Here is a 23342-nt window from a genome sequence, read left to right as displayed (position 1 = left end):
AAACCAAAGTCAGTCAACTTGTTGAAGATTTTTATTGGGAGTCTGGGGATATGGCTCAAGTGCTAGAGCACTTGAGGTCCAGAGTCAATCTCTAGTACCCGCAAGGGGGAAAAATTACAAATAGTATGTTGCAAAGGCTGGTTTTTTAATTCGGATATTTTGATCCATTCCATGCATATCTCACAGGCTCTGAATGAAAACGTAACAAGGCAACAAAACAGCTTTTTAAAAGAGGGGCCAGAAGGAAAAGAGAAGTGACTAAGGTAGAAAAGGGTAGAATGCTACCAATTGTCACCTGAGGCATAACTCTGATCTTAATGGAAAGTTGTTTGTCTTTCTCTACTTGGAACTGTATAAGAGGAAGTTTTCTGGTATTCCTTTTTTTTTGACAGCACTGGGGTTTGAACTCAAGTCCTCACACTTGGTAGGTAGAGTGGTGTTGTACCACTTAAGCTACTCCACCAGCCCTCGAGTGGAAGTTTTCTACCTGTGATAATAGAACCTTTTTTTTTTTTAAACTTGTCCAACTTGTGGTTACAACCATTTTTTCCCTCTTTGTTACATTATCTCCCTGAACACTTCTTTAGTGAAGGACCAGTGAAGCCTTGATGTATGGGAATTTTGCACACTTATTTCTACTATTAACGCTTGGCATTGTGAGTGAAGTGTTTAAACACCTTGCTCCTCTGCAGAGATGTTTAGAAGATGGGTATTAAAAATAAGTTTTAGGGTTGATATTTTTTATATTACTTACAATAGGGAGCCCTATCTTTTGTTCCTAAATTTTCTTTATGCTTGTGATTCTTTCGGATGCAATTATAGCCTGACATTTTTCTAAGGGGCTTTCTATCATTTTCTATCATTGTATAACAAATTACTACAAATTTAGTAGCAGTTCTGTAGGTCAGAATTCAGGGTGGGCTGGCTGGGTTTTCTGCTTAGATTCTTACAAGGCCAAAATAAAAGTGTTGGCCTGTTTGTGCTTTTTTTCTGGATACTCTGGGAACAATCCAATCCTAAATTTATTCAGATTGTTGACAGAACACAGTTCTTGCAGCTGTAGGACAGAGGTCCTTTTTTCTTTGCTGGCTATCTGCCAGAACATCTTTCCTCTCCTTAAGACCTCCCTCCCCCAGTTCATTCTCACATGACCTCCTCCATCTTCAAACTACAGTTGAATCCTTATGTTTCAAATGTTTTTCACTTCCCTTCTGCTACCAGCAGGAGAAAACTCTGCTTTTAAAGGACTCCTGTGATTAGATTAGGCCTGATTAATCTCCCTTTTGCCATGTAATGGAACAAATGGAACACTTTCCAGGGATGGAAAGTGATGGAAGCCAGGCTCTGGTGGCTCATGCCAGTAATCCTAGCTACTCAGGAGGCAGAGATCAGGAGGATCATGGTTGGAAGCCAGACCGGGCAATAGTCTGAGAGACCCTATCTTGAAAAACCCTTCACAAAAAATAGGTCTGGTGGAGTGGCTCAAGTTGTAGACCCTGAGTTCAAGCCCCAGTACTGCCAAAAAAAAAAAAAAAAAAAAGTCAAGGAAACCATCAGAAAGCTCTGCTTATCACAGAAAAAAACCTAACAAACCTTGGACGAATTGACTATGTACACATGGTTATATAACTAAACACATATAATTAAACACATATAATTAAGCTTGTTATTTCCTTTCAGGACAATTCTTTTTTTGAAACTTACAATGTTGAACTCACTAAAAAAGATGGACAGAGTCTTGGGATTAGGATTGTTGGCTATATTGGAACATCTCATACAGGTAAATGAATCATGTCTATTTTATATTTGGAAATAATTATAAAGGATGATAAGGTTTTTAGACAGTAAAATTAAATACCTGCAGATTTTAATTTAAACCTTAAATAATAAAACCACGAATGTATAATAGCAGCCAGTTACTTTTCAGTGATTAGAGAATCACATTTTTATCCCAATAGTTTAATAGCTGGCTCAATAGTTACTGAGAAAAGAATGTAATAGTCCAATTCAGCAGATAGCATTCAAGTTGTACCTCCTTTTGTTTCTAAAATAGATAGATTTTGAATATTGTGACTGTTAACATATTATGTGATACAGTTCTGCCTATATTGCATATTGTGAATGTTCAGTAAGTATTACTACTATGTTTAATCTTGGAAAAAGAAGATAAATATTTCATTAGAATTATTTTCCTTTCGTATAATGGAAATGGACCATGAGAATAAATACATGGCCCAGGTATCTCTGAATATAATCTGCTCACCTCTCACCTGCAAAGCTACCTTTGGTAACTTTCACTGTAAGAGTTTTTCTTTTATTATAAGAGAATTATTAGGGTAAGTAAAAGTTAGCCTTTCTACAAACTAGTTACATGAAAATTCAGTTATGAAATGTTTTAGTTTTTCTGAAAAAATAGCAAGTTTAGAGTGTTAATTTCTTTAAAAAAATTATCTTGCATACTTACAGCAGGTGGAAAGATTAAGAGTGCTAATATATTCAAAGTCCTGAATGAAATTCATGTCAGGGCACCTTGTGCTATTTTAGCCTAATGAAATATCTTTTTTTCAGACCTTCAGATTCTTCTAAGTGTACCTTTTTCAGATTAGCATTCAAATAAGTTCCAAAAGAGCTATGTATGGGTTTTATAATAATGTTGCAAAAAAATCATATTGAGTAGTTGTCAGTATGCTGTCTGGTTAAAGAAATCAAGAACTTAGTTTATAAACTTATGATTTTCTTCCTAAATAAAACTGAATGAATGATAGAAAACTTGTGTTACCGAGTAACAAAAAGAATCTTTTTACTTCTTTTTTGGAATTGGGTCATTTGGGAAGGGTGAGTTTTCCTGCATTATACTTTTCTATCTCAATAAACTCTCCTGAAAAAACAAAACAAACCATAAATTAAAAAACCCAGCATGCTTTTTAACATGTCATGAAAAATTGATTAGACATTTTTTGGAGACAGGTTTTACTCTGTAGCCCAGGCTGGCCAGGAACTTTCTGTCCTTTTTCCTTAGTCTCGTAAGTGCTGGATCTACAGGTGTGTACCACCATACCCAGCTTATTATGTATCAGACTTTTCGGAGGTTACTTTCCTTAGTTCTGGAGGAGATAGAAAAGTAAATATAAGAACGGTCCAGAGCGCCAGGCATGGTGGCATGTACCTGTTGTCCCAACTACTTGGGAGGCTGAGCTTAGAAGATCACTGAGCTCGGGGGGATTGAGAGCAGCCTGGGTAACAGACAGAGGCTCCCGTCTTAAAAAAGAAAGGAGGGAGGGAGGGCGGGGAGGGAAGGGAAGGGAAGGGGAGGGAAGGAAGAAAAATGTCTATTCAGGGAGGCAAACATATAAAAGCTCTTTAAATGTTTAAGGGTAACTTATGTGTCTTAGTACAGATAGAAGCAAGCTGTCATGGTGTGGCAGATGAAAAATTCAATTTGATGGGGGAAGTGGAGAATTCAGAAAGAAGGCATTTGAACTAGAGATAAAAAGGATTTTTATAGAGGGGATCAGGTTGACAGGAAGGAAAAATTAAATGAAAGAAAGTACACGATCAAGTGTATGAAATTCCTTTGGTGTTTTGGTGGAATGTCAGTGTGTCTGGATGTTTGTTGAAGGGGTATTGTAGAAGATGACATCAAGAAATAAGTTTATTGTTCAGATTGGAAAGGGTCCCAAATGTGATTCTATGACATTTATATATTATTATGTAGGCAAGTAGGAATCCCTGGATGTATATTTTCTCCTACAAAGTTTTGACTTCATTTGAAATTAGTAAAGATATAAAATTACCAGATCTATGATTTTTAAAAAATTTTTCTTTACAGTGTCAGGGAGTCCTGAGCTCTGTGGTTTCTTATTTTCCAGTTTCCTTGCTATCCTTTTATATAGTTATAATTTTTGTATAGCCACTTGTTTCTGTATAAATGTTTTATTTTGTAATATAAGGATTATTTAATGTGCTGAGCTCATTCTAGTGTTTTTTTTTTTTTTGAAGCCCATGTGTAGTTTTCTTTATCCTGTGTTTGGACAGCCTAGATAGCACTGAAGTAAACACGGAAGTTTTTACTTTACGTGAAGTAAAGGAAGACCTGTTAGGAGACTCTTGTCATAGTGCTGGTGAAAAATGAAAATAGCTTCTGCCAAGTCAGCAGAGATAATGGACGTAGAGCAGGACTTAACCTGGGCCCTCCTGAACCCAACTTAGATGGGAGTGTGTTTCATCAAGGCTCCATTACTGATTATTTTTCCAGAACAGCAGTCATCAGTCAAATCATTTTGAATTCGGGTCACTTGTGAGGGTGACAGTTTGAAATAATCCATCAATTTCTCTGCTTGTGTTCAAAATAGTATTTATCAAGCCTCCAGTCAGCCTCTTTAGCTAATTAACCTCTTGATATGAATTTTGCAATCAAGGCCTAATTAGAGCTTTCTTCCTTTTTCCATATGTCTGTGTACCTTCAGGGGAAGCTGCAGGGATTTATGTGAAAAGTATAATACCCGGCAGTGCTGCATACCACAATGGCCAAATTCAAGTGAACGACAAAATAGTTGCTGTAAGTAACTGCACTCTTCTAGATTTTAATGGAGTTGAAAAAGAAAGGTTAATTATATGCATGAGAGGAGGATGGATTAATGTAAGTTTCACAAGGTTTTGAGGAAATTTAAGTTTATCAATACAATGAAATCCCATAAATTTGGCCTTTTTATGGCTCTAAATCTGATTTTTTTTTTTTTTTTTTTTTTTAACTGTCAGTGAAGAAACAATTCACTAACCATATTGGTAGGAAAAAAATTTCATATATATATATATATACTCACACACACATATATATATACACACACATATAGATAGGGTGTGTGTTAATTACATAAATAAAAATATATACATGCAAGTATATTTGAAAGATAGTCTTGCATTCTCCTAGAAAACACTCTTCATTATCTCTTTACACTCACCGATCTTGTATACAATTAATAGACCAGTAACCAATTTTTTTTTCTCTTTGTAGAAGTAACTTTTCTACTTAAAATAATTTTGAGGATACCCCAAATGGAAATATTTAACATATTTGTGAATATTATCTTTTGCTACTTAATATTCCTCTTTCCCCCTCTTTCCTTGTAGAAATGTAATTTATATCTATATATTTTTAGTGTCAGTACATGTGTGCACATAGCAATTTACCTAGCAGCAGATGTTGAGTAATATGATTTCAATCTTTGTCCTTCAAGTCCATCTAGGGAAGCACCTTTCATGACTTGCCTTTTATATTAATAGGCTTAGGAAATGTCTTCTGGCGATTTGCAGGGTTTGCAGGCCAGCAGTCACAGGGCTTGCTTGAGAGAATGCTTAGGGGAAAGCCAAAGTAGTGGTTTGGCTGGCTTGCAGAAGAGAGAGGCCGGTTGGTCCCAAAGGACTTCAGAAATGGAAATAGGGCTTGACTTAGATTACGAATACCTTTCTTGCACACGTTTTCAGAACACTAGAAGACCTAACAGAGGGAGATTAGTGTGTTTCTTTGGAAATATCACCTAGTGATAGAGAGGGATATGTGTATTAGGTGGCCTCTTCAATTCTGTTAAGAATGGCTTTTATTAATACATATTGAGGGCCACATGCAACAGTTGACCATCTTATTTGGGTTTTTGAAGTTTGAGTAGCATAAGAGATTAAAACTCTTTACCTTTCTCAGACTGTTAGATAAAATGTGTGTGTTGGGAGTCCAAGCTTGAATTTGTTTTCTAATATGTGTGGAAGTTTGTCAGCATATTTTACTACAGTTTGCATCCTTACTCAAAAATACTTTCAAAGGTCCAATATAAATTATTTTGGAGATAAAATGAATCTCCTCATTTTATTCAGCATTGCCAGAATTAAAAATGATGGTAGTTAACTTGAAACCTGTGTTTAATGTGACTCTTACTGTTTTAGGTGGATGGTGTGAATATTGAGGGTTTTGCCAATCAGGATGTTGTTGAAGTATTAAGGAGTGCAGGGCAGGTGGTACACCTGACCTTAGTTCGCAGGAAAACATCCTCATCTGTTTCTCTATTGGAATGGCCTTTAGATCAAGGTAATTAACGCTACCATCCCTGTTCCCTCTGCAGAGTTAAGGTTTGGAAAAATAGCAAAGTTCTGGAGGTAGCTCTGGAAAAACTGCCTGTTTGTGTAATGTGATGGAGAAGTGAATCAGTTATCTGTGAAGCAAAGAAGCATTTCCTTTGCTTTTTATAAGGTGCCAGTCCAAATGATGTGAACCCTAAGTTCTAAGAGTTTCTCTAAATGGAGGTAGAAATCACTTTTCCAAAAGACTTCTAAATTTCATTCATTGCTTATACATGAATAATAAAGCTATGACACCTCTTGATCCAGGGGTGAATCTTGATCTCATTTGACATATGCTCTTACCTTTTTTAGTGAGTGAAAAATAAAACAGGAATTTTTGTCAGGAACATTTTTATTTTCAAAATAATATTTATTGCTAATATGGTTATAAAATATCAAATCCTCATTGTGAAACAAATACATAATTGTATGCATATCAGTTTTTAATTATCAACTTAAAAATGTATGTATCAACAAGAGTTGGTAGTGAGAACATAACTCAAAGTGAGCAAGAAATACTTCTGGTAGCATTTGTCAAAGATGAGTAAATCCTCCCCTGAAATATTTTTCTGAAGATAGAAGCATGGAAAACTTTGCTTTCAACTGAAATTAATTGTTTTTAAATTAGAACTTTTATTTATTTATTTTTGAGACAAGGTTTCGCTAATGTAGCCCAGGTTGACCTCAAACTTTCAATCCTCCCACCTCATCCTTGTGAGTGCTAGGATTATAGGTACACACCACCATGCCTGGCTTAAGTTAGAAATTTTAATGTTTTGTATGACAGCAGAAATTTTGCTGCTGAAAGACTGGTACCATGCCTAAGTAGTGCTAATTGTATAAATGCCATATTGACCTTAAAAGGTTTACATCAATATCTACATAAATACAACAGTTTAATAGTTGCAGTAGAGCCCTTGTCTTTAGACTATTATATCAATGAATGCAGGCATGGCCGGTATCTGTGGTTAGCAGTTCTTTTTTTTTTTTTTTTTCTTTTATTATTCATATGTGCATACAAGGCTTGGGTCATTTCTCCCCCCTGCCCCCACCCCCTCCCTTACCACCCACTCCGCCTCCTCCGTCTCCCCCTACCCCCTCAATACCCAGCAGAAACTATTTTGCCCTTATCTCTAATTTTGTTGTAGAGAGAGTATAAGCAATAATAGGAAGGAACAAGGGGTTTTGCTGGTTGAGATAAGGATAGCTATACAAGACATTGACTCACATTGATTTCCTGTGCGTGGGTGTTACCTTCTAGGTTAATTCTTTTTGATCTAACCTTTTCTCTAGTTCCTGGTCCCCTTTTCCTATTGGCCTCAGTTGCTTTTAAGGTATCTGCTTTAGTTTCTCTGCGTTAAGGGCAACAAATGCTAACTAATTTTTTAGGTGTCTTACCTATCCTCACCCCTCCCTTGTGTGCTCTCGCTTTTATCATGTGCTCATAGTCCAATCCCATTGTTGTGTTTGCCCTTGATCTAATGTCCACATATAAGGGAGAACATACGATTTTTGGTCTTTTGGGCCAGTGGTTAGCAGTTCTTTACTGGGCAAGTGTACACTGTAAATTTGTATTGGGATTCATTCTGACTCTAGACTTGTCCTTCTTCTCCATGATTTGGGTCTCCTTCAAACATGCTTCACACGTACCCTTTGAGCACATGGGGCCCATGCTGTAATCACCTATGTATGTGTGGAACCATAGTGTAGGGGAGAGTGGTTTTGTCCTAGTCCCTGTTCCCGTGTCACACATGCTTTCCTTGCACATGATGTGGTTAGTATTTAGAAGTCTGACAGAGACTACACAGCTTCCAGTCTTGCACAGTGCCTCCTCTCCATTCTAAATCTTGCTATCTTTTCTTCTCTACCCTCCTAATATTTACATACCTTGTCTGTTCTTACTTACGTTCCCATTTGTATACTCTCTGTGGCACACAGACTGCTTTGTACTGTAAACTGCTGCCATATAACTATTTCCCCCAGCTATACTAGCAGTAGCATTTTTAAAAGTTGTGTTAGTTATCATAAAATCTGCCTCCTGACAAAGTTTTTAGTGTGTAGTACAGTGTTGTTAACTGTTAACACTTGGTTATTATGAATAATGCTACAATGAATGGCTATCATTTCTTCTTCTAGCCTAGACTGTGCATTTATAGTTGTTACTGGATCAGTGATCTAAAAAAAATACTATGTGTGATTTAAAGATTCATATTGAGATTATAGGAAATTTTAACTGATTACATTTTTCAACTTTTTATTAAAAAATTTTAAGCAGACGGAAAAATGAAAAATACATAATGAATAAACACAAACCCATCATTTAGATACAATAGCTAACATTTTGCCATTTTTCTTCATCTGTTTGTTTTTCCTTGAACCATTTCAGAGTGAGTGTGTAGACATCATTCACTTTACCTTACATGCTTCAGTCTATGTCTTATAAAAATAAGGATGGTTTGTTATATAATCACACCAAAAAATATGAATTCCTAATATTAAATGCTAAATATATACTTAAAATTTCCCAACTGCCCTAAAATGTCTTGTATTTTCTCTTCCTACTCCTTCCTAACTCCTTCCCCCCAAATCTCCCAAAACTAAGGCCTAATCGTGCATTGCATATATTACATTTGTATTGTCTCTTTGGTTTATTTATTTATTTTTTTTCTGATACTGGAGTTTGAACCTGGAGTCTTGTGCTTTGTAGGCAGGTGCTACCAGTTGAGCCACTCCACCAGCCATCTTTGGTTTCTTAATCGAGAACAATCCCCCCATCTCTGCTTCTAGGGTATAGATTTTTTGAAGGAATCAGTTCATTTGTCACCAGAATGCTACATTCTGAATTTAATTGTTTCTTTGTGGCATTATTTAACTTGTTCTTCTTCCTCTGAGTTAAAAGCTAGAGCTAAAGACATAGTGAGATTCAGGTTAAATAATTTTAAAATAAGAATATAAGCACTGTGTAGTTATTTAAAATAATCTAAAATGATTATTGTTTAACTTTTCTTGTGTTTAAGAGATAGATACATAGTGACTTGATGATAACTTTGGATAACTCCTGTCACTTTTTTTAAACTCAGTGGAGCCAAGAGAAGAGAATCCCCCACATCCAGGGGAGTTGTCTACAATTCCTTTCTGGTTGATTAAAGTTACCTATGTAGACTTGCTTGTGGTAAACACGAAGGTATGGTGCCAGTACCTCTCCAGAGCCCAGAGTAATTGGTTCAGCTTATTCTGCATCTGTCGCCCCCTACCCAGAACAGTAGCAAGAGCGTAAAACTTGTTTTTTTTTCTTATTCTATATTGAGAAGCATCTATCCCTGCTTTGTCATGGACTTGACCTTGCTTTTCTTTCCCATTGCTTTGTTCTATATTCTTTCAATACTATAAAAAGTTTATTTTCCCCAAGTAGACTGGTTACTCCACATGGCATTTTATATAAGTTACCTGTGATGCTTGCAATGACGTTATGAAAAGGGAGAACAGGAGTGAAATAACAAATGAAATGAAATAAACAGGATGTGAATAAATAAACCACTAGTAATTCAAATTAGCAATTCTTTTTTTGTTATTCTTGTTTTTGTTTATCTTAGTATATTCCATTATTAAAATGGAGGGGAAAGAGGAATAAACAATGTGTAAATACCTGATTTGAAAGCTGCTCCACTTTGGGAGGAAACAAAAAAAGTGAGCAATTCTTATTTTAGGAACTGTTGTAGAATCACCAAAAACAGAAGCTGTTTCTCTAACTGAAGCTGTGGAAGCTGAAACTAATGTGGATGCTGAAGATGAGGAAATTGGAGAAAGAATGGATAATCTAAAAAAGGACAACATTCAAATCTTAGAACAGTCGGGTAAGCAAAAGCATTCATTTTGGAGTACTTGGCTTTCTCATTTGTTTATTATTTCTTCTCTTTACAATTAAGATTAATGTGGCAACTCTTGGAGACATCTTGGAGATTTAAATTAGGTATTCTGAGGTGTACACCTTGAGTCACTCCACCAGCCCTTTTTTGTGATGGATTTTTTTCAAGATAGGATCTTGAGAACTGTTTCCCTGGGCTGGCTTTGAATCTCCTGGTCTCTGCCTCCTGAGTAGCTAGGATTACAGGCAAGAGCTACTGGTGATTGGCTAAAATGGGGTATTCTTAATATTAAAATCTCCATACTTTTGACAGTTCTAAGCAAGCATATTCTTGTGCATATAATCTTTTTTTAATCATACCGCTTTTGAATGTTTATTTACTAGTATGTGATTATTTTATATCGTGTTCCTAGCATTTTTAATTATTACATACACTAGCTTGTACATTATTATTGATGTATCCATATAGATTATAGCTATTACATACATATACATATAGTAGTGTTTCTTTTTCATCATAAAAATTAATAATATGTATACTTTTTTAAATGTTACATCACATTGCCAGGCTGCTATATATTTATCCTTTCATTTTCTTTTTATCACTGTGCAACGTTGTCCTTTTATTTTGCACTGTGATACCTCAACTGTTATTCTGGCCTATTTCGCAAGCATATTGAGTCATAACCTCGCCCACTTCCCAATGCAGAGGTGCTTAGGGAAGCTGTGTTAGCTAAATGAAATTGCTCAATACTGACACTACCTGTGTTCCACAGTTTTGGCTTCTGGTTTTCTCTTGCCTCAGGAAAGAATAGCATAAAGGAAGGCATTGTTTGTAATGAGATAAAATAAGTTTTGTTTACATAATTTATATCTATAGGACACAGCAGAGATAACTTGGGAAAAGAAAATTATAAATGACAGATACTGCTTCTTTTGTCACAGACTTCAAGTACAATAGTATACAGGGTCACTTCTATTTAAAATAACGTGGTAAACAATGGGTATTGTTCTTTTCATCTATGCATCAACCAATTTATCAATATACTTTTAAACTTTCATGTTGGTCACTTGCTAAGATAAGTTCAGGAGGAAAAGGCAAAAAAGATAAGGACCTTTAATCCCAACTCTTTTAAACTTATAAATTATTTACAACATCTTAAACATAAGTTTTTTTGGGGTTTTTTTTTGGTAGTACTGAGGTTTGAACTCAGGGCCTCCTACCTGCTATGCTTGTACTATACCCCTTGAGCCACACTCCAACTCTTGAAGGAAGGAATTAACCCCTCACTCAATTAAAATTTTTTCTGTAATTTAGAAACCTACTTTGTTCTTTTTGACCCAAGTAGATTGCAACTAATCTTTGTTATTTTACTTTAGATGAACTCAGCTGATTTTCAGTGTATTTCAGAATGTATTTGAAAATACATTCTGAAGCTAGAAGTAGTTTTAGAAATACTTTTCCTGTGCTTTTTTTGTTGCTGTTGTTTTGAGACAGGGATTTGCTAAATAGCCTGGGCTGGCCTGGTACTCTGGATTCTCCTGCCAGCATCCCCCGAGAGCTGCGTTTATACTTTTTGGATGAACTTCACTACACTTTTTTTTTTTTTTTCATGCAGATGTATAATTTCAACTTGAGAGTAAAAGCAAGGTCTTCTAATTTTATGAAGTTAGCTCTATATTTTTTTTTGCATGTGGAATAATTAAGATAGTTATGTTATCATCTGTTTGATCATTTTGTGTAGCCTAAGATTTATTGAGCTTCTGTAAGTAAATTAATCTCTTTTCTCTGGCACTTATGCCTCTGTGCTATGCTTTAAAATGCATGACTGTGTTTGCATTGTATAAGTGAAAGATAAAAAGATAGTCAAGAGAATTGTTGGTGAAATGTCAACATTATTTTATACACATGTATGGAGCTCTCATCTGACTACTACCATGTTTTTAAGCTTAGAATTCAGCCAATACATTGGAAATTGTGTTCAGATTCACTTACCACATAAGAAGCTGCTGCGTGGAAGAAATTTAATGGGCAAGACATTTCTTAAGAAAAAAGCTTAGAATTTCTTAAGGAGATATTAGCAGGTGTAAGTGCACATGTGCAGAGCCCAGATTAATTTAATATTTTAATATTTTACTTTAAATAGGTTCATAGATTGAATCTAGCATGTCAGTTAATACAGTTATTTCATAGATGTTCCTCTGTGAATGTAGCAGTTTAAGTTCTTTAGTGTTCATTAGTCTTAGTCTCTGATTTCTAAAGCTAGACTGTTTAACTTAATGATTTGTAATTTGTAATTAAGCACTATGTGCAATGAGATGAGTGGTCTGTGTAGAAGAGTAAAAGAGCTGATACCCGATGATATATTTGATTTTAGTCAGATGGTTATGTTAGTTGTGATAAGTGTTCTGTGACTTTTCCAATCTTATGACAAATTTGAGAGAGTTTAACCTAGAAAATGTGGAAAGTTTTTCATCCTCTGCTTTTAGTATGGATATAAGTTGAAATTATAGTTTTGGTACTTTGATTTTTATCTGTTAGACATTTTAGACTACAGTGAGTTCTGAGCTCCTGGCTAAGATCCTATAGAGGATGGGCAAGACACTTAAAATCTATCTTAGTTCTTTAAAATTATCTTACCTATGCAACAAAGGCAATATTACATTAAGAACATTGCAAAGATACAAATATCCTAACGACCAAGTGGCAGTAAAAGACCGGGGTAAAAGCAAAATTTCTCTTATATGAAAGCACATTCAACTCTGAATTAAAACAAGTAAGTCTTTCTATCAGTCTGCCCATATGAAAGCCTGATTGTACTTTTCACTATGCGTGTTGATCATAAAGGTATCTTGATAGGTTTTCACTTTTCCAGTGGTAGGTGGAATGGTGGAATGTTGAAATGAGTAATATTTAAACTAAAATCCTTGCATGACTTAAATAAAGCAAGGCCGCATGTGTTCTACTTGTATGCTATGGAGTATCTACATAGAAACTGTATATATTCAAATTTCTCCTAAAACTCGTCATTTCCTCTTATCTGTAAAAAAATTCCTTAGCAACAAAAGCCCCTTCATAATTTGTCACAGCTGGTCTTTACATTTACATGTCTTATAAATCACTTTTGATTTACTTTACCTAGCAGGCTTAAGTTAATGTACTTTCGTTTATATTCATTTCCCCTTTCCTCACTGAAACTGTGCTGTTATTAAAGAATTTAGTAGTTAAGTGTGTTTGGCTCACGGTAGCTTCAACATTTCTTTCTTTCTTTCTCTAGAAAATAAGCTGAAATCCAGATGGGAAAACCTACTGGGCCCCGATTATGAAGTAATGGTATGTTAAAATCTTCAGATACAAAACACTCATGTCTCATTTCATGTCAAGTTTCTAACACTAAAATATAAAGAAGTGGAGGGTCAAAGAACAGCCAGACTGCTATATTTTTTTTTCTGCCTTTCTTCCCTATTGAATCAATCAATTGATTTTTTTTTTTAAGCATTCTAAGCTGTAAGAACAATTAAGGTCTGCACACAAATTTCAGTTACAATTAGCAGACACTCAGTTCATGTTGAAACCATTTAAGTTGACAATAGGCAAAACAATGTTAGGAAAGAGAGAGAGAGAGAGAGGGCTTGCCTTTAAATTTATAACCTGTATCAGCTGCTTAAAATTGCTGGCATTTTTATGACTGCTTTTATGATCTGTTTGTTTTATTGTACACTGAAAGGGCTGTGGATATTAGTCCTGTGTTGCAGAAAGAATCTTACAGTTTTATGAGAAAAATGAAAGAATGATTAGCAGATGTATTTAAAAGCACAGGAAGTAATTTAGGTGAGATATAAGTTTGTAGTGCTAGTGGTCCATTAGACTTCCTTTCACCTGTTATTAGATTCATTGAATAGGGGATTGGTTACATTTCCCCCACATGAATCCACATGAAAGCAGAAAGCTGTGTTCCTTGACAGTGTCCAGCAAATGCAGTAGTAATCAGATATTCTTTTAAATTTCTGCTGCCATACATTTTCTTATACATATTCATTATTAACACTGGGTGGCTCTCTGCAGATTCTTTTCTCTTCTAGGTTTTGAATGTCCAGCCACTATCTATTGTTAGAAAATTTCAAAACATGTCCTGTCTGGGAGTTGGTACCAGTGTGTGGGGGGATATGAAGAAATGGTGCAGAAAGATGAATATGGTGGAAATATTGTGTACTCATGTATGAAAATGGGAAAATGAGACCTGCTGAAACTATTCCAGGAATGGGGGAGGAGAGTAAAGGAGAATGATGGAGGGGGGAACTCAACTATGATATATTGTAAGAACTTTTGTAAATGTCACAATATACTCCCAGTACAACAATATATAATATATTTAATATAAATAAATATTATATTTTATATATATATAAATATATAAAAGAAAATTTTTAGTATCAGTAAGATAAGTCAAAATGGTGCTAAGTTTAGCCCGGCACTGCTGGCTCAGACCTGTAATCCTAGCTACTCAAGAGTCAGAGATCAGGAGGATCAAGGTTTGAAGCCAGCCTGGCAAATAGTTCCCGAGATCCTATTTTGAAAAAACCCATCACTAAAAAGGGCTGGTGGAACTGCTCAAGGTGTAAGTCCTGAGTTCAAACCCCAGTACTGCAAAAAAAACAAAAAAAAAGTGCTAATTTTGTGCTTGCATGTCAGTTCCCTGCTTAGTTACTTCATGGATTTAGAATACTGTTATTAAGTTTAACCTAGAAAAAGATCTTTTCTTCTATCCTTAGTGGCTTGATACTCAAAGAAACGTGGTATGCCAGTGTTTAACAATGGTCAGTTTTGTTATGCGCTTTTTGTTAAAGTTTATCCTCTATATAACCACATTTACTTACATGGTGAGGTCATAGTGGGGGGAAGGTGCTAGAAAAAGGAGACAATTTGAACTTGGAACTTTAAATTGATGGCTTTGAAGTATAGACTGTTCTGAGAAATGAGTGGCAGAAGAGAGAATCCAGGTAAGATGGGCGAGGGAATGAATGCATATACTTCACTCAAAGTGAAATACTTTCTTCCAGGATTCACTTTTTTGAAATGCAGTACTTTAGGAAGCTTTAGCTGGAGCACTATTTAACTTATCTCCCCCCTTCCAGATGCATGGAATTTTATTAACAACTTACAGATGCAAATCATTAGTACTTGTGCTTGAAAGGAATTCACGTCTGTGGATGTCCACTATTGAAACTCAGAACAAAAGGTTTAGGCCAGGATTAAAAGCTTTGAGTATTCCCCCAAGCTTCTCACGAGGGATCAGCCCTTTCTTCTGGGGAAGTGATTTGAACTTGTTGTCGTAAGCCAGATACATTAGCTTTTGCAAACTTGTCTGACTTTACTGACCTTTGCAAATTTTAAGGCTCAAGTTTGAAAGTAAAAATGGCCATGCTCTTGATTTTGACAAAAGGGTAAATTTTTTATGGGTTCAGTACAATGGAGGATTATATTAAAATTTTAGGAATCAAGAGCTTTTAAAAATAGTATAGTTAGCCTTCTGTATCTGCTGGGTCTCAGATTCAACCAACCATGGAGCAAAAATATTTGAAAGAAATTGCATCTGTTCCTAAAATGTATACTTTTTTCCTTATCATTCCCTAAACAATACAGTATGAAACCTACTTACAAAGCATCGATTCTGAATTAGGTATTGTAAGTAATCTAGAGATGATATAAAATATACAGGAAAACATGAGCAGATTATATGCAGATAATACACTGTTTTGTATAGGAACTTGAGCATCTTGAGGGTTCTGGAATCAACCTCCCAGTACTAAGGGATAAATATATATACATATGTATGGATGTATACTTGCTCATCACTTCAGTTCAACTTGTAGAAAACTCAGGAAAAAAGATTGATGTGGAGAATAACAAAAAAAGGAAATGCACTCTGAAATGTTGCTTTATGTACTAAGGATTTCAGAAATACAGGAAAGAGATTTTCAGATGGTGTTAGCCGTATATAGATTTTGCTGATATTTTCAGAAAACAGGAGGAAATAAAGTTATGCTTTTATGAATACAGAAATTTTTTTTTGGTAAATTTAGGTAGCTACTTTGGACACACAGATAGCAGATGATGCTGAGCTGCAGAAGTATTCAAAGGTAAGCACTATTTTAAAAAAAAGTAGTAGTTTTTAATTGTTGTGAAGAACTTCTCTGAATTCTTATTGAAGAAAACAAGTGAATGCTGTGACCTAAAGTTTCTAGACTTTAGTCATAAATGTTTTCAGGAAGTGTGATGGGTTCTCACTGTCAGGAGAGGTGATGATAGAAGGAATTCTCTAATGCCATGTCCAGAAATCCTGGTTTGACTCTTTTGCCCACATTAGAAGTAGTATGAAGAATAACAGGCAGCTTATGTCAGCTTTTTAAATGTAACAAGTCTTTTGAAAGATGTTTCCTAAAAATCAAGACCAGGAATATAGACTTAAAAAAAAAGTCTCAGGTCCAGATGTTCAAGGAGAGAAAAAGTAGTTTATCTTCTGAGTATTGGCAGTGGTTGTTCTTGACTTAAAACATTTTTGGTAATCATTTATTTCTAATGCATAATGCAAGAAGGTAACTTTTACAGATTTTCAACATACTTAATGTCCTCTCACTACAACTTAATTTTGTGGTTTCCATTCTAGATAATCAAACTCCAAGGCAATTAAAACTTGGAGAAGCCTTTTAGGTAGTTTTCTCAGCAAATGATAAGAAAGGAAAGATTTCTTGCCAGAATAGTTTGAAACATCATTTTGTAATCCTACATGGGACTGAAGAGCTGAGCTCATCCTAAAGTCTGCTTTCAGATGCAGTATTTAAAATGAGTTTTCTCTGTCCCGTGTGGGTTTAATAAGAAGTTGAATATCTTGTTAGTAGTTTTGCTATTTCCTCTTTTGAGTACTTGTGATGAATGTTTCTTTTCCACAATTTAATGCTCTGTGTGCCATTATTTTGTAGGGTTAGATTTCAAGGCTGACAGTGGGGAATACTTCTTTTCTTCTCAGCTTACCTGCATTTGAGTCACTTCCTTGCTGTGACTGTGTTGCCAACTGACCAAGCTTTCCACAAATGTACATTGTATGGATTAGAGGTGTGGCTCAAGCAATAGAGTGTCTGCTTTGCAAGCAGACAGCCATGAGTCCAACCCCAGTCCTACCAAAAAGAAAAACCCAAAAAAACAAAAAAGTACATTGTAAAAGCAACATGGCAAATCTCATAGCTAGTTTTAAATTATTTGCAGTTATGTTTATATTAGAATAGTGATTTAATTACTAATAATAGTTCCAGCTACGTATTTTGAGAGGAATTTAATTCAAAATGAGGGTAACATATAATGATCAAACTTCAGTTGCTACTAATTGCTGCAGTATGGTGTACTGATCATATGGGCTCTGGAGCCATGTTCAGATTCTAGCTTACCTAGAATCCAACAGCTGTGTGAACTTGGAAAATATTTAAATTCTGTGTTTCAGTCTTGTATGTAAAGGGAGGAATACTAGTAGTTTATTACTTGAATTCATGGATTTGTATAGAAATTAAATATAATGTGCAAGCATTTTTATTATCATTATCATAGAAATTAATGATGCTTTCCCCTAAAATTGTTCTTTAATTTACACTAAACTCTTAGATAGTAGATATTTTGTGTTTAGCTATATTCCAGTTTATAGAATTTCCTGTGCTTAATCTACTGCTAAAGCCCACCTACTTGATGCTTACTTTTAGTTATTTTTGTGTTCTACATTTTCCTTTTTAGACTATAGTTCTCAGGTGAAATTATCAATATAAAAAAAGCTCTGTATTTGCCATCCTTTTATCTATTTCTTGACTGTATTAACAGTACCTTTTAAGGACTTTAAATTGTTAATTCAAATATTTAGACGTATTTTGGATGTGTCTCTATTTTATTTTATTTTGTTTGGTGGAACCAGGGTTTGAACTCAGGGTTTCACACTTGCAATGCAGCTGCTCTACCACTTAAGCACCACCTCTAGTTGGATATGTTTCTATTGTTTTCTCTTGTTATTAATTATTTGCCTGTATCCATTGTCATGCTATAATTTGACAGAATGTCTAATATTATATATGGAAAATACAAAGAGCTGCAGGCGATCTTAGTTTTCTCTATTCAGAGATGTCTTGCTTTGCACAGGGTAGTGTGTGTGTGTGTGTGTGTGTGTGTGTGTGTGTGTGTGTGTGTTTGTGTGTGTGGTGGTGGTGGTAGTAGTTAACAGTGAGTGACCATCTCAGAGCAGAGGCAAATGTACAATTCTGATAAGGCTCAGACTATATGTTCACTCTTAAGACACAGCCTTCCAGGAATTCCAGGTCAGGGTCTGGGGTGTTTACCAGTCCCCTCATCCTGCTGGAACCTGAACTCTGATCCTACCTCCTCAGTACTGTGTGGCTACTGATGTCTTTACTTTGCTTTTCAGAAGTTTCTGGGTTAGCTTTTTAACCTTCTATACTATATTTCTCAGGAGACATCCTTGGACAGAAAACATGCCCTGGATCAGGCTTAGTTCATCACACAGTTTTGTTGTCTTTCCTCCCAACTTCAAAGCCATAGACCCAGTATCTCCATATTTCATAAGTAAACAAGGACAATAAGCATACTTTTTGTGCATCTTTTAAGCATGTGACTCACCAGACAGAAGATGTTCTCTCTAGTTCCCTGCCACCAGCCTTAGGAAATTTACCCTCTCCCCAACAGTCTGTGTGTTGTACTTAGCCACTCTGGTGTAACTGAGTGGAAAGGCTTTGAAATGATCAGACTTTCAGAACCACCTTGAAACGATACAAGTACATTCAGCTGTGCTTTCATTGGCCAAATGCTTATTAATATCTGTTCTATGAAGCTGAGGTTCCTGAAGAGAACAAAGCAGGGTAATAAAGCTCTGCTTTGTAGCACTTACATGCAGGAGGGGGAAACAAAAAAATCACTTACCTAGTACAGGGGATATGTGTCATGAGACTATTAGGGGGAGCTGGATAGGGAATTCAGGCAAGAAGCTGGGCTTGAATTTTAGATAGGTTGGTCAGGAAAGGCCTCATTAAGAAGGTGACATTTGAATGCTAGGCATGTGTCTGAAGAGGTAGAGTGCCTGTCTAGCAAGAGCAAGGCCATGAGTTCAAACCCCAGTACTGGAAAAAAAAAATAAAAATAAAAAATAAAAAAAGGTGACATTTGAGAAAATTTCTCTTTCTTTTTTGAGAAGGATATTTGTTTTTCCACATAACATTTTCATATTTTTTTAAATCCCCTTATAATTGGATATTTAGGTCATACATCAGTAGCTTTTCATTTTCCTCTCACAGTATGTAAAGGGGATTTTAATTACCCAATGAAAACTCATTTTATAGATGTGGTACTGAAGGCTGCCAGGTGGAATGACTTTCCCAAACTGTACAGCAACAAAGTAGTAGAGGCAGGTTGCACTTAGAGTGCTTCCAGTCATTTCTGAAAATCTTACTTTGCTCCTACTATTTGCCACACACTGTGCTACCATTTGTGGAGAACAAAATGAAATGGGTTCTTGCTCGCAGAGTGCTCAGATTCTTGGCTTGGATAGGAGTATGATGGTAGACAAGTAAAAGATAACTTGATAACTTGTAGATTCTAAGAAATGCTGAAAATGAATCATCAGGGTGAATAGAACATAACTAGGTGAGGCTACTTCCTTAATTTTTTAAAACTCTTCCAAAATTTAATTTTCTAATATTAAAGTTCCATTTCCCCCATGAAACATTATGTCCTAAGACTGAGGATGAACAGTGGGGATGAAGAAAATGGAAAATAGTCTCTTAGCAGTCTCTAAAATTAATTCTATAGTAGATTCATGCTCGAGGGAACAGTTCTTTTTTTATCCACCTTCCTCTTCTGTTTCTTTAGTCTTATTCCTGAGTCATATTTTTTTATCTTTTGGTGTACTGAAGTTTGAACTCAGGGCTCTGGACTTGCTAGGCAGATGTTCTACTTGCTTGAGCCATGCCTCAAGCCTACTATTTCTATTTTTTAAATTGTCATATAATACTTGTTATTCTTTATGGGGCATAATATTCTAACTTGACACATGTATCCAATATGTGATGATCAGCTTAGAGTAATTTGCATTTCTATTTCCTCATCGGTTGTCATTTCTATGTTTGGGAACCTTCACTGTTCTCCTGTGGTTATTTTGAAATGTGTAAATAATGTTATAGACTGTGGATGCCGTTGTGCTCTAGAACACTAGCAGTACTTCCCCTTCTAACCAATTCTGGTTTTCTACCATCTCACTAGTGACTTCTATTCTTCTATTCTTCTGTGTGATTTACTGTTTAGGAGAGGCCACTTTGAAGGGAAGGGGTCAGGGAACACCTCCAAGCTCAGGCTTGAAGGATAAGAATGTGATGAGCCAGGGACTGGGGAGTGGCAGGTCTGGCAGCCCTGTTGTGGTGACAGGCTGGCATGTGGGAGAAAGAACAGTTGTTTATTTAGAATGTCTGGGCCAAACTCAGTCAAGAGCAGAATGTTGTGTGATGAAGTCCAGGTGCTATGGAGCTTGAGAACCATGTGATAGGTGTGGACTTTGTCCTCAGAGCCAGTGGAAGGTTTGCAGCATGGGTGTGACATGATCAAGGTTGTAGATTTTCCTTCTGCCCCTTCCATGCTCTTGTTAGGAAAGTCATGTTTCAAGACTGTAGCTGGTGTGGCTGAGGATCTAGTTGTCTCTATCACCACATTTCTCAAAGGGATGATTTAAGAAGTACCTTCATGCTTATGGGGCTTATGATAATAGATATGGTTTTCTTGTGAGCTGGATGGAGTTGTGGGAAAGAGGAAGGTGAAAGTTATTTGCAGTGGCTTGTGCATTAGCCACACTGCTTCTAGGAAGCTGTTAATCATGACACAAGCACAGCTTTCCCGAATCTGGGGAGACTTGCACTTTTAGGGATGGCTTTCTTGGCAAGTGTTTACTATTAAGATAATCACAGCACTATGAGGGAAAAGCATTAAGCTCTTTCTGTGACCTTTCTGCTGGCCGTCAAGAGTAATATCAACTGAGCATCACTAGTGTGGGAAACAAAAATAGCAAGGCCTGGTCTTTGGTTTTGACAGGACGAATTGACAGATTTCACTTTGTTTTCCTCCTGAATTATATTTCCAGGGTCAGAGAACATTAAAATGTGGTTTTCCCTTTCATCATAAGCAAACTTTTTTTTTTTTTGATGGTGCTGAAGTTTGAACTCAGGACCTCACATGTGTTAGGTGAGTGCTCTACCCCTTGAGCCATGCCTCCAGCTGGCAAATGAAATTTTAAGGTGGTGGGATATCCTGGGCTGTCCAGGGGCTGCAGCTGGGTTACCGTGCTATCACTGGGGCCAGGTCTTTGTTTTAAATGTTTTCTTCATTTTTCACAACACCCTTATTGATCTGCAAGCATTTTCTTCTCTCCATTTTTCATATGGGAAAATTGGCTATCAGGCAGGTTAAGGTAACTTGCCCATGATCATATGCAGCTAGTTAGTGGAAGGATTAGGAAACAAGTCACGGGTTACCTGGTTCCTAAGCCTGCACCATTCTTTTTTTGTTAATTTTTAATAGCTGATGACGGACAACACATAAAATTCAAAGGTGCAGAAGAGTGGACTGTGAAGACTAAGTGTCTCTACCATCCTAAGGGCCTTAGTGTCCTCCCCAGAGGCAACAGCAGTTTCCAGTTCTCAAGCATTTGATTTTTGTACTTTGTGGCCCTCATTTTGAGCAGAGAACACAAGGCACAGAATCAGATAGTTTCAGTAACTGTGGTTTCTCCTGAGGGCAGTTTGTTGGTCAGAAGAATCAGAGGATCTTTTTGTTTGTTTGTTTGTTTTTCTCTTTCTTTCTTTTTTTGGACAGTCAGACTAAGTAGCCCCAGCCGGCTTCAAACTCATGCTTCTACCTCACAAGTGCTTTGACCACAGGCATACATCACCATTCCCAGAGCAGGGGTGCTTGTTCAAAATGCATGTTCCCTATTTTGTTCCTCCTCATCAGTATTGTAATTCTGTAGGTTTGGAGTGAGGTGTATGAGGGGAATTTTGATCCCCTCTTTTTCCCCACTACATTGAGAATGGTCATACAAGTATTGCTAAAATGCTAATTAATGTTCAAGGAAGTAAACGGTACTTCCTGAAGACAGATGAAAGAAGCTTATAGGAGGATTGCATTTGAATATACTCTGAGGAATGGTTTGTAAAACACCATTCCTGGATATTCCAGGCAGAGGAAATGCCATGAGCAAAAGTAGGGAGGGAGTCAAGTACAGTATTAGGTCAGGTGTTAAAAACTGCAGGCAGGTAATGCAAATGACACTAAAATGATAAATGGGAGCTGATACTTGTCCTTGTGTTAGACAGCTGAAGAGAACTTTCTTTATACTACTGTACACAACAGAGTACAATTCAGGACTAAAATTTCAGAAGGGGTGAGAGAAACAAATACTATATAAATGAAGCACTAATGGATTGGCTGGTTGTGGTGCGTAACCTTGGAATGAATGGAACTGTCTTTGAGATCATTGTGGTTGTGAGGCTCACCATTGCTTCAAAATGTGTCGCCTCAGTCTTGGAAAGTTTGCTTTTTGCTAATGGGAAATTTAGTAATGCCCTAGTTTTTAAACATAAATATCTATTTAATGTTCTCACTGTGTGTGTGTGTGTGTGTGTGTGTGTGTGTGTGTGTGTGTGTGTGTGTTTCTTGCTGTTCTGTTTTATTTTGAGTTCAACTTTTTTGGAAGTATCCTCCCCCACCCCACTGACACATCTTTGGAGCATTTCTTTCCAAAAGTTTTTTCTCCCCCTGAAGCAGTAGCATTTATATTCCCACTTGAGCATGTTGGCATCTTGTTTTAAGATCCTAAAACTAGAGCTTTTGGGGAAATAAATGGGGTGTGTTTTTTTCCTGACATGTCTCTCCACTCTTGGGATGAGGGCTCCAGCTCTCTTTCTCAGTTGATCTTTATCATTTTAGCACTGACGGTAAATCACGTGATGGTCACCCTCTCCTCGTATGCATTTCTTTGCATCTTGTACTTGTCGTGTCAGGACCATGAAAACCCTGCTGCTTATTAGCTTTGTAGTTTCAATAGGACCTGTCACACAGCACGTTGCATAAGCATTAAGAGGCATGACCCAGTGCTCCTGTGAAGGTGTCAGTCATTGCCGAACCCACTCCTGTCATTTCAGCACTTTTCTGCACGAAGAACTCAGAATAGCAAAGGGGTGGACAAGTGAAAGACACAGATGAAATGGTTGATTTGTTTAGTTGCTAAATGCAGCTGGGACAGGTAATTAAACAGTCCTGCTCCCTTGGAGAAGC

At 36.4% G+C, this 23342-nt stretch overlaps 1 protein-coding gene across 17 annotated transcripts in view; it reads left to right on the top strand.

Annotated features, from left to right (window-relative positions):
• The window catches only part of Patj (PATJ crumbs cell polarity complex component), a 353456-nt gene that overhangs the window by 36133 nt on the left and 293981 nt on the right, over positions 1–23342 (top strand). For 16 of the 17 annotated variants that reach the window (XR_012449877.1, XR_012449876.1, XM_074079945.1 and 13 more), the window contains exons 9-14: positions 1681–1780; positions 4467–4558; positions 5938–6079; positions 9819–9965; positions 13255–13310; positions 16061–16117. Coding sequence is in view for 15 of the 17 variants with exons in the window: in XM_074079945.1 (XP_073936046.1) it covers positions 1681–1780; positions 4467–4558; positions 5938–6079; positions 9819–9965; positions 13255–13310; positions 16061–16117 (594 nt within the window). In the remaining 2 variants the exon portion in view is untranslated. The remainder of the gene's footprint in view (positions 1–1680; positions 1781–4466; positions 4559–5937; positions 6080–9818; positions 9966–13254; positions 13311–16060; positions 16118–23342) is intronic. The other variant, XM_074079932.1, reaches the window with a different exon arrangement.

Source organism: Castor canadensis, chromosome 7 (genome assembly GCF_047511655.1).
Source record: "Castor canadensis chromosome 7, mCasCan1.hap1v2, whole genome shotgun sequence".
NCBI lineage: Eukaryota > Metazoa > Chordata > Mammalia > Rodentia > Castoridae > Castor > Castor canadensis.
Note: the sequence above shows the minus strand (reverse complement) of the source record. Positions and strands in the feature narration are given on the sequence as shown.